The sequence below is a fragment of the Coffea arabica genome, chromosome 1c (genome assembly GCF_036785885.1).
Source record: "Coffea arabica cultivar ET-39 chromosome 1c, Coffea Arabica ET-39 HiFi, whole genome shotgun sequence".
Classification (NCBI taxonomy): Eukaryota; Viridiplantae; Streptophyta; class Magnoliopsida; order Gentianales; family Rubiaceae; genus Coffea; species Coffea arabica.
The window spans coordinates 43,744,206-43,758,315 of record NC_092310.1 but is presented as its reverse complement, the minus strand read 5'-3'; the positions used below and the strand labels follow the sequence as shown (position 1 = coordinate 43,758,315).

General features: G+C 38.3%; 1 protein-coding gene across 1 annotated transcript; it reads right to left on the bottom strand.

Annotated features, from left to right (window-relative positions):
- Window positions 1-9,294: 9,294 nt before the first annotated feature.
- On the bottom strand, window positions 9,295-13,337 carry LOC140005399 (uncharacterized). The gene is made up of 6 exons (XM_072046348.1): window positions 12,870-13,337; window positions 12,032-12,394; window positions 10,839-11,942; window positions 9,996-10,335; window positions 9,874-9,953; window positions 9,295-9,735 (listed from the first exon to the last, which is right to left on the bottom strand). The coding sequence occupies exons 1-6, from the start codon at window positions 13,335-13,337 to the stop codon at window positions 9,295-9,297; spliced, it is 2,796 nt and encodes a 931-aa protein (XP_071902449.1).
- Window positions 13,338-14,110: the final 773 nt, after the last annotated feature.

Below are 14,110 nucleotides of genomic sequence, written 5' to 3'. Positions count from 1 at the left end.
AGTAGAAGCACTATTGCTATTCCTTTTCTGCATAGGTGCTCCTTTGCAAGTCCTCTTGTTGTGACCAAAAGCTCCACAATTTCCACACTTAAGAGTGCTTGACCTCTTTGCCTGTGCTATGCAAGTATTTTCATCAGTTTCCCTTCTTCTATTTACTCTTGGTCTACCTGGAGCTCTTCTCAGAGATGGTGGCAACACAATTGTTAGCAGCACTTCAGGCATAGGAGGCAATCTATTCTAGTCAGGAATGGGATGAATCATGCGAGAGTAAGTTCTTAAATACATGTCTTTTGTGAACCAAGCTTCACAGTAGTTCTCTAGTTTTTCTCTCCTATATATAACTCCTAATATTGCATGCTTGCATGGAATTCCAGAAATTTGAAAAGCACCACAATCATAGATTTTTTGGCTCAAGTTGATTACGTAGATCCTATCCATATCACCAATCTCGAATGTGTCTTCACTAGCCATATGCATCTCACATTTTCTTGATACTTGGCCAATTTCTTTTAGTTTCTCAACAATTCTGGGAGTAATGTGACCAGTCAAGGAGCACCATTTCTAGTACCTTTTGTGCATTTTTTCATTAATTTTCTTCTTAAACCATCGACCAAAGTGAGTATGGGTTTTCCTCTCTGATCACCAATCCAAGCATTAAAAGACTCAATAAAATTATTTGTGACATGATCACATTTCAACTCAATTGAGAATACATGTCTACGCCAGGCAGTTTTTGAGATTTTATCCAAATATTTCCAAGCATTTATGTTAATGTCTTTAATGCTTGCCATTGCATCATTATGTCCTATTGAATCATAGCTTTTAGCTGCCTCCAGAAAAAACTGCTAAGTAAGATACCTGGAAATTGACTCTTGAAATTGTTGCATCAGGAATTATCTCCTTATAAGCAAGGTTTAATCCCTGTAACCAAAACAAAATGACTTAGCAACCATTTCCAGATTAAAAGATGAAAGCTATGGACACAAATTTTATCTTTTGCCTATCACTTATGAATGTTAAAGGTTTGCTGTTATCAAATGGTCCAAAAACCTCAGAAAAATAGTAGAAGAACCACCTTGAAGTTTTCTTGCTCTCACATTTAGCTACAGCAAAGGCTAAAGGAAATATGCTACTATTTGCATCCAAAACAACTGCTGTGAGAAGTATATCATCAAACGGACCCTTCAAGAAACAGCCATCAAACCCCACAAAAGGCCTACTCCTTTCCAAAAGTTCTAACTTTTGTGCTCTGAAACTGATGAAGATTCTGAGAAAGGTAGGCTCAACTAAGAGATTAGCCTGTCATAATGTATTTTGCATATGTTATTGGGATTATATTTCCCCAGCAGCTCAGCATATCTTGGCAATTTCCCATATGATTTAGCATGTGTGCCTTCTATCTCAGTTAGTGCTTTGTTTTTAGCTCTAAAAATTTGCATTTTACTAGACTTCACACCATGCTTAAGCAACTCTGCCTCTACCCCTTTGCTGGTCATATTAGGATGCTTCCTCATGGTGGAAACCAGCTTCTTGGCCATCTAGCCAGATGTGGCCTCAGTACATTGTTTGTCCATAACACAAGTGTGTTCTGGTTGATAAGTTTTAATCTGAAAAGTGATTGAATCAGCCATTGGTGATGCATGAATTCTCCATTGAAATCCCTCAACCCACATATAGCAATAACTTGACTCTTCTTAGTCTTTAATCTCAAAATGGGAAAGCCTTGTTGAATGACATAGTCTTTCAAGGTAGCCCTGAAAGGATTCACATTAGTGAATAACTAACCCTTTTGAAACTCTATCTCATCTTTGCTATTGTAAATCCACATTTTTTTGTGTCATTACTTGTCTCATATGATCATTTTCTTCTTCAAATTCAGAATCAAGAACCATAACAAGAGCCTCATTGTCCTCAAAATCAGAAAAATTAGTATCACTGTCCTCACTATATGCATTTAAGGCCCTATCATCAACTACTTCCTCCTCAGTGTCACTATGCAGGTTGTGTTTCCATGAAGAATCAGAGCTAGAGTCACCATAGTCATCATCTGACTCTCCAATGTCTACAACTGCCCTGCTAGAAATTTGTTCAATGCCTAAATTATATTCTGTGTTCATAACTCTCACATTAACTAAGGTATTCTTTTCATTAGCTAGAATAATTTCCATATCAGAGACATGCAAGTTAATTACTAGTTTAGACTTATGTATTTTGAACATCTCAGTAACTGAATCATCATCATTAACATCCATCATGCAATTTTTTCTAGGAACTTCACATCTCATCTGCATAAACATATTAAGATTCCTAGGCATTTTACTCAACGCCTTCTCAGTTACATCAAATAGCAAGTTGATGTACATATAGCCAGTTGGATCCATATTTGGAATCCTGATTTTGTTCCCATTAGAGTGAACCATAATGTCATAGGTAGTAGCAAAAGTCCCCATCCTACAATCTCAGCATTCACATATGATGATGATCACAAATAGAGCATGTTTGAGAAAAATTCATGTAGAAACTGAAAACATTGGTTATATTACTCAGCAGCATGCTACTCAATTTTCGTTAACAATTGAATCATTATGATCAACCAATCTTCACAGCATACCTGTAGCACAAGATTTCAACATTATGATCAACTCAAAACTTCAGTTAACACACATAATATGCAATGGCTTGAGTTAAGTGTCAATGATCAACTCAAAAATTCACTTAACAAACAAATTGAATATTCAATATCAAGACTTAGGCAACAATCAGAGGTGGTATGGCTGGTACCAGTAAAGGAAAGTTAAGAAAGAAATTCATACCTATACTATTGTGGTTGCAACTATTTTACAACAACTAAATTTTTCACTTTGCCGCTGCTACTCCAACACATATTAGGAGCATCGGTTTAATACAATTTCCTCCAAATATTTGTTCTTCCTTTTTCCTTTTGTTTCTTCTCCTGTATATATTTCTTCTCTTGCACTTTATATGGTTAGAATGTCAGATAAGTGATCCCATCTCCTTGTCAAATCATAGCAGGCACAAAAATGGCGCCAATATTATAGCTCAATGGGCACCTTCCTCACTAATCCAGGTTTAATTCATGCACTAACCATCAAATTTTTGTTATTGCTATTAAGTTTAATTAACTACTTTAGATGCCTTTTTTTCCAACTACACAGTAGTAATAAACCCCAACTTCAAAGGACATACTAGCAATTTTGGCCTCCGTGATGTCAGCAAAGGGGCCCAATTTTCTATCAAAAGAAGTCAATGAAATTTTTAGAACCTCAAGGGATGTCAGTGAAAATGTCAGAAACCTCTCCTGAGGTTTCTGAAATTATCCCTATAAAGAATTCACAAATCTTGTGATAGTTTATTATACACATGATGTCAAGTCATACTATTCTAGCAAAGTTATGATAGCCAGATGACAAATTTTAGGTGTCAAAAGGATAGTTTTACAAAGTGGGAAAGACCCAATTGACCTATTTATATTTATGAAAATTTTTTGATACTCTCTTATTTCTACAAAAGAATAATAGCTTTGGGATTAGTATCCAAAGTTAAAGAGATCAGCATCTAAAGTTCAGGAATGAGTACTAAAAATTAAAAATTGTTTACCCTAAAGAATACTCACGTGACGAATTAATTTTCTATAATGTTGAATTCAACCATTTAGTAGCACTCTAGACGAAGTATATGCTTTAAATTGTTTCGTTTGCTAATTTTCTTTTAATTCTATTCATAGACGTTGTGTTTGTGACGACCCCACTTCTCCCTAAGGCGAACCAGAGGGTTGGCAGGTCGCCTGTCTAGCTCTCGTCAGGACTCACGCAAGGAAACCGACTAAACCCTTTCCTTGTACAACTTGAACCAAAGCAAAATTCATCACTCGAACAAGCCAATCTTTAAACGACCAGAATACAAGGAACACATTAACTTCAGAGATAACATTTCCATTGGACATCTGAACGTTCACTCTTAAGTACACCTCCAACCAGTTTAACACTTAACTGCACTTATACATACAAACCACAAAATGAAATCATAAAATTTCAAATACACTCATACAAGCCAAAATTTAGGGTTTGGACTTTTCCAGCTTCAAGTGGCAACCCAAAACAAAAGATACATAGTCCGATTCAACACAATATTCACAAAAAAAAAAAAACCAAAGGTAAGCTTCAAGTCTCTCAAAAGCTACAACATGTTCAGGAAAACAAATAACGTGGGGTGAGCCAAAACTCAGTGGTGCCCCAAACATGCAATCATATAAAACAAATAGCAAATAATAATCCAAGCATAAATTCAACAAGTAGGAAAGCATTTAACAGCACAGAGTAGGATACAGGGCTCTCAGGAGCCATTTTCCACGAACTTGATCAAAATTAGCCGCAGTTGACCCTCCATCAACTTTCACTATCTAAGGTCCATGTGGATTCATTATTTTTTTCTTAACACGCTCCAACCAACTTACTCCCACTGGGCCCGTCCTTCTCACGAGAGGGTTTGGTAATACTCGAGTATACCTTTTATAGCCTAGTCGAGGGATTCACCCACCGACGTCACAACAAGTGGTTACCAAGTCAGGATAAGAGGCCCTCCCACCCTAAGGTGTGGTACATTCCCCTGCTTGGTAATTTAGTTGACGAGTCCACGCTCCAGTCAACAATTGCAAGGTTTTGGTACTTGAGTTAGGATAAGAGGCCCTCCCACCCTCAGGTGTGGTACATTCTCCCACTCAGCACTTAACTAGTGCAAGCAAGATATTCGAGAAAACATTTCAAGTAAGTCACCACTCGAAAGGGCTAGAACGATAAAGTACACACTGCCCACTTCGATGGATCAGGAAAACGACTTTCCAATTATCACATAACAAGTCAAGAAAGCACTTTAACAAGATAAACATAGAACAAGCACGGACACTCACCAAAAGTGAAACTCAAAAGTCAAGCTGGGAATCGAAGTCCACGTCCTCGCTAAACCCTAAAAGACCAAGTTTAAAAACTATAAGTTTTACTATATAAACTCTTGGTTTATATATATAAAAGATTATCTGGTTTATAACTAGTTTATTTTCTCAAAAAAATCAACAATTCTCTTAAAATTAAACTAATAAAAGTGATAGAATATTTCGTATGGTTTCTTTAAAGATACTTTTCTTTCTAGAAGGTAACTAAAATCAATTTAACTCAAACAAGTTTTCTTGCCGAACAAGTTTTCTATGCCTTTCATTTAAAATTATTAAAATCTAGTGTTTTTAACAATTTTCCTCTAAAACAACTAGCCAGGAAATAATTTTACAAAAATTTAAAGTTCGGAAGTTAATGCAATTATTTCTTAAAGGTAACAAAGCTAGTTTAAGTAAAGAAAAGAATTACTAGGTAGCAAAGTTTTTTTTTTTTTAAAAGTCCCGACACTCAAATTTGAGCATTATCGTACTATACTCAATTTTTATAGCTTGATATTAAGACAAAATATATCAACAAAGCTTGGTTTAAAAATACTCAAATTCAAACGACCAAAACGGACTTTACGATTCCCACTTCATTTGCACATTATATTCCAAGTTGCCACTATAGCAAAATCACAATTCAAATATCAATTTCACTAGGATTCGTCAATCATTAACCCTAGGTCTCAACAAGTTCAGTTCTAACCAAAATTAAACAAAGGAAGTCCAAGATATCAAAATAATTCCAAATCACAAATCATGAATCTTCCAAGTACATTTCGGCCCAACCACTTAAATAATTCCACCAAGAATTTAACTCTTGCAAAAATTACTCAAATGGCCAAGAGCTTCATCAATCATTAGCTCTTGACAACAAATAATCACTTCCTACTACAATTCAATCAAAATTTCAACCCAAAACAAAAAGAGAGTCACAGCCAACATAACTCCCAAATAACTCTAAAAATTCAGATTTTTCCCTTGTTTTGACAACCAAGAAAAAAATTCCAGCAATGACAATTCAAGATGCACATCAAACCTCCATCTTTTACTTACTTGAAACACTAGAAACATAGCTCATAATCTGTCCAACCAAAACCAAAACAAATAACACACCATTCCAGAAAATAATCTCACCAAAAACCTCAACTAACACGGCCAGCAACCATATACAATTTCCAGCAATACAACAGTTTACTTATAGAGCTTTGTCCATAATTTTCTTTAATTTTTTTTTTCAACTTAACATGCAAAAGGTGATTAGCAAGCTACGAGCTAATCCTAAACATCCAGTATGAAAATCTTAGCTAAAACTCGAAGGAAAACTGATCAAGTGCTCCACCCCCTTCTCTCGGCCGCATTTTTTTTTCAGTTTTCTTTTCTTTTTTTTTCTAACCACGACTCATATCAGCTACATGCATGATCAAAATAATTAGCTATCTATCAGTTTTGATCCAAAACTAAGTTCGGACAACATCAAAAGTTGCCATCCAACCAGAATTTCATTCAATCCTTCTCGGTTAGCTTGCATGCAAGCAGATTTTGTATCCCTTCAATTTTCTGACTTACTCACAGCTGATTAACCTCATGCAAAGCATAATCATCCAGTTTTTAGTTAGCTAAATACACAATTAAACTCAGATCACCACAAATTGGCCAATTCAAGCTGTAATTTCCAGCTCAAGCTCTCGGCAACTCCAAATTCTTTCAAAACCAGTTTTCTTGTGACTTAATTCTTCTTCCAACCGCACAACCCTCACATGCATGCCCTAAACAGCTTCATCAACCAATAATCAAATAGTCTAAGTTCAGAAATTACCTCAGCTTAAGGCTCAAATCACGCGACTAGCAGCTAAAATATTTCTTTCCTCTCGGCAGTCTAGAATTGCAGTCCGCCTACTCTCCCTCTCCCTTGCTCAAACTTGCGACTAGAATGGAGGAAATTTAGCTCTCGGTCCTCTTCACCAGCTCACGGATGAAGTGAAGAATGAACAGCAAGTCTCTCTTTTTTTTTCCTAGCTTTCGAACAGAAAGGAAAAGAGTAAAAGGCTCGGCTCTCTCTCTCTTTCTCATTTCACTCTTGGCTTGTGGCAGAAAAAAAAAATGGAAGTGTGGAATAAGCAAATGAAATGGAAGTGTTGTGGTGGTAGTTGATATAGTAGAGTGTGATAGTGGGGAATGGAACCGGCAATAAGGAATGTTAAGTGTGAAGAATGGGACCGGCAAGCTGGAAATGTTTGGATTTGAAGCTTGCTCTAGGAGGTTCCATGGCTGCATGGTTAATTTGAAATGGAGGAAGGCTAATTTGGTCTTTTAACAACTTGTTCGCCCTTCACTTAAGCTCTCATTCGTAATCTATTTCTAAAATTTTACCCCAAATGAAATTCGATAGCCTACTAGTGTACTAATCTCACAAAAATTAAATTATCGAGATTCAACGTCCTAAGTGTAATTATAAAGGGTTTTGACCTAAAAACGATTTCGTCTTAATTCTAGATTCCGTTGACACTTAACAATTATAAACACTTACGAATTAGTTATCGAAATTCAAAGAATTACTACAAAAGCAAATAAGTTAATCTATATCAAGAAATATTATATTAACTTGGCAAAAATCAAATAATTTAATATTGTGGCACAACTAAATTATTTGTAACTTAAAAAAAAATTATTTTTACATACTTATTCAAGAACCAATAATAATAAAAGTTATTAAGAGTCTAAAATGCAAATGCAACATGTATATATATATATATATATTTTTTCAAGGTTCTCACATCCTCCCCCCCTTAAATGAATTTTGTCCTCAAAATTCTCACCTTCTAAAGAAATAATTCGGGGTATTTCCTCTGCATATCCTCTTCTAGTTCTCAAGTTGCCTTTTTCCATTCCATGATTTCTCCATAGAATCTTCACCAAAAGAATATTCTTACTTCTCAATTCTTTTACTTCTCTTTCCAAAATCTTAACTGGTCCTTCCTCATAAGTTAACGACTCATCCACCTCAATTCCTTCCAATTGTAACACGTGGCTTGGATCGGGGGTGATATTTCTTGAGCATAGAAACATGAAATACATTGTGAATCTTGGCCATGCTCGAAAGCAACTGCAGTTGATACGCTACCTTTCCGATTCGTCTCAAAATTTCAAAAGGTCCAATATACCTCGGCTTTAGCTTTTTACCCTTTTTGAACACTACTCCGCCCTTCACGGGTTTAACTCTTAGGAAAATTTTGTCTCCTATTTCGAACTCCAAATCTTTTCTTCTTGTGTCGGCGTAGCTCTTTTGTCGACTCTGGACAGTTGAAGCCTTTCTCTAATTATTTTCACTTTCTCATGAGATTCTTCCATCCAAAGTATAACCGTCGGATCTAGAATTTTCTTCCCTCCTATTTCATCCCAATGAATCGGGGATCGACACTTTCTCCCATACAATACCTCATAAGGTGCCATTTGAATTGAGGCGTGATAGCTATTATTATAGGCAAATTCTACTAAGGCCATATACTGACTCCATTTACCTCCAAAATCCAATATACACGACTCAGCATATCCTCTAAAGTCTGAATTGTCCTTTCTGACTGTCCGTCCGTTTGGGGATGATAAGCGGTACTAAACTTCAACTTGGTCCCCAATATCTCTTGAAATTTCTGCCAGAAACGTGAAATGAACCTTGGATCTCGATCAGACACAATGCTTATAGGAATACCATGCAATCTCATAATCCCTTCTGTGTACAACTTGGCTAGTTTTTCCAAAGAAAAGCTCATACTCACAGGTAGAAAATGTGCGGACTTGGTAAGCCTGTCAACTATCACCCAAATCGCATCAAATCCTTTTTGATTTCGAGGCAACCCCGTTACAAAATCCATGGTTATGTGTTCCCACTTCCATTCAGAGATTTCTAGTGGCTGCAGCAAACTAGAAGGTTTCTGATGTTCAGCTTTTACTTGCTGGCATATCAGACATTTTTGTACAAACTTTGCCACGTCTTTTTTCAACTCGTCCCACCAGTATAACTCTTTCACATCATGATACATTTTGTTCACTCCTGGGTGTATAGTATACCTCGATCGATGTGCTTCTTCCATAATTTCTTTCCTTAACTCTTCATCAACTGGAACCACAATTCGATCTCGAAACCTTAACACTCCTTCGGACCCTAATTTAAAGTCTAAAGTTTCTCCGTTTTGCACTTTTTCCAACTTTTTCTGGATCATAGGGTCCGTTTTCTGTGCCTCCTTAATACGTTCCAATAATGGTGATTTCAACGACAGGTTCCCAAATAAAATCTTCAATCTCTCCAAGTAAGGGTTCCAAGTATTAACCTCTTCTAACATGCCTCATTCTTTTACCATTAACCCCGCTACTTGAGCCTTTCTACTTAAAGCGTCTGCCACCACGTTGGCTTTTCCTAGGTGGTAGTTGATTGAACAATTATAATCCTCCAAAAATTCTATCCATTTCCTTTGTCTCAAATTCAATTCCTTTTGGGAGAACAAGTATTTAAGGCTTTTGTGGTCCGTATAAACTTCAAAAGTCACACCGTACAAGTAATGTCTCCATTTCTTTAAGGCAAAGACCACTGCAGCCAGTTCTAAGTCATGCGTTGGGTAATTTTGTTCGTGAGACTTCAATTTTCTAGAGGCATAGGCAACTACCTTACCTTTTTGCATTAGTACGCATTCTAGACCTTCCCTAGAGGCATCAGAGTATATGACATAACTTTCTACTCCGTCAGGCAATGCCAAAACAGGAGTTGATGTTAAACGCTTCTTTAACTCCTGAAAACTTGACTCGCACTTTGGAGTCCAAATGAACTTATTATTTTTCTTTGTCAGCTCTGTCATAGATCCAGCAATCTTTGAAAAATCCTTGATAAACCGCCTGTAATAACCTGTTAAACTCAAGAAACTTCTAACCTCAATTGGAGTTTCTGGCTGCTTCCACATTGTGACCGCCTCAACTTTTGTCGGATCTATTGCAATCCCATCTTTAGAAACTTTGTGCCCCAGAAAAGAAATTTCATCCAGTCAAAACTCACACTTGCTAAATTTAGCATACAATTTATGCTCTCTTAAGATCTGCAGAACTATCTCCAAATGTTTAGCATGTTCCTCTCGAGTCTTAGAATATACTAGGATATCATCAATAAAAACTACTACAAACTGATCCAAGTATTTTTTAAAGACTCTCTGCATTAAGTCCATGAAAGCAGTTGGTGCATTGGTTAATCTAAATGGCATGACTGCAAACTCAAAATGTCCATATCTTGTATTAAAAACAGTTTTAGGTATGTCTTCCTTCTTAATTTCAACTGATAATACCCTTGCCTCAAATCCAGCTTGGAGAAAACTACTGATCCTTGCAGCTGGTCGAATAAGCTGTCAATCAAAGGTAGAGGGTATTTGTTTTTAATTGTACATTCATTTAATCCTCGATAATCAATACATAATTTCAAACTTCCATCCTTTTTCTTAACAAATAGAACAAGTGCTCCCCATGGCGAATCACTTTCTCTAACAAAATATCTCTCCAATAAATCCTGTAATTGAATTTTCAATTCTTTTAGCTCTGCAAGAGCCATTCGGTACGGAATCTTAGAAATCGGAGCCGTTCCCAGCACTAGTTCAATCTTGAACTCCACTTCTCTCTCCGGAGGTAATGTTTTTAATTCTTTGGGAAACACATATGGAAATTCCCTTACCACTGGTACATCTTCCAACTTTACTTGGTCATTGGGTGCGTTAATCAGGAAGGCTAAGAAACCTTGCGCTCCTTTATGCAACATTTTCCTTGCCCGAACTCCCGAGATCATAGCAGACGATGCTAACCTGCCTTTCACATCCAATTTCAGGGTTGCTTCCCCGGGAATCCAAAATTCTACCACTTTTGCCCTACAATCAAGCTTAGCATGGTAATGAGTTAGGAAATCCATCCCTATGATAGCATCATAACCTTTTATGTCCAAACTGACTAGATTTACTAGCATCTTACGCTCTCCAACCCAAAACTCGCAGTTCTTATAGGCTAGGCTAGTGATTATACTTTTATTACCCATGGATGTCCTAACTTCAAGATCAAAGGGTAATCTAACAGGTTTTACATCAATTCCGGACATAAAAGTTGGATTCACAAATGAATGAGTTGCGTTAGGATCAATTAATACTCTAACTAATCGGTGAAAGATTGGAAGAGTACCTTCCACGACCTCCGAGGAATCAGGTATGGGGTGATCATCTATGGCGTACACCCTGGCAGGAACTTTCGGCCTACTTCCTCCAGAAGCGGCTTGTCTAGCACTCTGGGTACCACCTTCTTGTGTTTTCGGACAACGAGCAATCTGGTATTCGCTGCTTCCGCACCTCAAGCACTTTCCTTCTTTCCTCCAGCATCCGTCCTTAGTATGACCAGCCTTCCTGCAATACCCACAAGTTACCTGAGGGGTGGTCACACGACCTCCTTGTGGGGCGTTCCTAGTTTGACTCCTTCCACTTGGTCCTCCTCTAGCTCTGACATCTCTTTCCCTGGCACCTCTTGCCCCAGCTCCTCTGGCTAGAGCGCCTCGTGGTGCTCCCGGACTATTTATTCCACCCATTCCTCGACCCACTTTGGCTGGTGGAGCATTCGCATAAGTCGGCTCCCGATTGCTACTAGGGCCAAATCTTTTCTTAGCCTGGAAGGATTTTACTTGAGCTCTGGCAACTTCAACCCTTTGAACTCTCTCCACAGCATCCGCAAAAGTGTCTATCCGAACAGCAGCTAATCCCTCCTGGATCTCCACGTTTAATCCCTGTACAAACCTCCTTATACGCCTTTGCTCCGTAGCTACCAATTCAGGAGCAAAACGGGACAGTTTCGTGAATTGAATCTCATATTCGGTGACACTCACCGCCCCCTGCCTACACTTGATGAAGTCATCCTCTCTTTTCTCTTGAATGAGAGGGGTAGAAACTTGGCGTTGAACTCCCGAGTGAAGTTTGCCCAGGTCCTAGGAATATGGTTCCTGTTCCAATTGACCATAATTAGGTTCTACCAGGAACGAGCAGCTCCCTCAAACTGGAATGCTGCGAAAGTCACTTGTCTCTCCTCCGTATAATTTAGTGCTGCAAAAATGTCAGAGATCCTCTCCCACCAACCTTCTGCTACCTCAGGTTCTGGGCCTCCATAGAACTTAGGAGGTCCAAATTTCAAAAATCTCTCTAATGCCCGATCCTCAGTATCGATTGGGCCTCCTTGGTGATGCACCGCTCCAAGGGTTTGGTGCTCAGTCATGCGCTCTAGGACATTAGTTATTCTATTGATTGCGGTGGCCACTGGTTCTCCGGCCACATTCCCTTGACCATGGTCTTGATTGACCTCAGGTTCCCTATCACCACCAACCTCAGGGTGTTGTGTAGTTGATCTCCCACGTTTTCTACCTCTAACTTGTTGATCCATAGCCTAGTTATGCCTATTGATATAAATAGAGTAATTAAGCGAAGATATTGTTATTTATTTACTTATTATTATTATTGTTATATTTATTTGTATATATATATATATATATTTTCAAGTAAAATCAACATGAACATTAAGGAAAAGAAAAATAAAACACTTAACACATATATTCACACACCAAGGTTCATACAAATAGTAGGTTAGGGTGCCTTCCACAAGTATGGCACACAAGTTAACGAATATATACAAACAATCCCTTAAACCAAAAATAGGGATATAGTGCCTCAAAAGTAGGCCATCTAGCTAGACAAAATGCTATGACCTAAACTAGTGTCACCCTAACTAACCCTGGATACCTATTTACAGGCAAAGCAAACCTAGTCTAACCCTCAGCAGGGCTACCAGGGGCAACGTCCTCCTCAGGGTCCTCCTCCGGATCCTCTTCCGGGTCCTCCTCCGGATCCTCCTCAACACCCGCCTGACCAGTACCCTGAATGATATCCGTGACCTCATCTATCATCATAGTAGTGTCAGCCCTAATACCCGCACTCCTATCTCGTACCTCCTCAGTTACTCGAGTCAATCGAGACCTCTGTCTCCCTAACTCCTCACGAGCAGCCTCTGACCTAACCCTCTCAGCTGTTAACCTCTGCTCGAGCTCAGCTATGCGATCAAGCTGAGTATCAATCATGATGCTCAACTCCTCGACGTCCTGGGTCAAAATGTGATTAGCGTCCCCCAACTGGCGACGCTCATCGTCTAAGGACAGTACTAACTCGTTAGGGTAGGCATATGTGACCCTACACTGACATCGGGGATACCTATCAGTTGGTGTATAACGTATACGAGGTCCCCCGCCTCGTGGTCTATAGGAGATGGAGCTAAGAGACTCTACATGTCCATTAGCCACTCCGTTACCATTAGCATGTCCGTTTCCGTTTTCCATACCTGCAAAATAACCAAGAATCCAAAAATTAATACTTAAATAGCTAACTAGCTCAAGTACTACTTAAGACATGTCTAATCAACTCACTTCTTAACTTTTACAAGTCTCAGGGTTTCTAACATATCTAATATATCTTTCAAATAATTTTCCTAACCTAGGCTATGATACCACCTGTGACGATCCCACTTCTCCCTAAGGCGAACCAGAGGGTTGGCAGGTCGCCTGCCTAACTCTCGCAAGGACTCACGCGAGAAAAACCCTTTCCTTGTACAACTTGAACCAAAGCAAAATTCGTCACTCGAACAAGCCAATCTTTAAACGACCAAAATACAAGGAACACATTAACTTCAGAGATAACAGTTCCATTGGACATCTGAACGTTCACTCTTAAGTACACCTCCAACCAATTTAACACTTAACTGCACTTATACATGCAAACCACAAAATGAAATCATAAAATTTCAAATACACTCATACAAGCCAAAATTTAGGGTTTGCACTTTTCCAGTTTCAAGTGGCAACCCAAAACAAAAGATACACAGTCCGATTCAACACAATATTCACAAAAAAAAAAAACCAAAGGTAAGCTTCAAGTCTCTCGAAAGCTACAACCTATTCAGGAAAACAAATAACGTGGGGTGAGCCAAAACTCAGTGGTGCCCCAAACATGCAATCATATAAAACAAATAGCAAATAATAATCCAAGCATAAATTCAACAAGTAGGAAAGCATTTAACATCACAGAGTAGGAAACAGGACTCTCAGGAGCCATT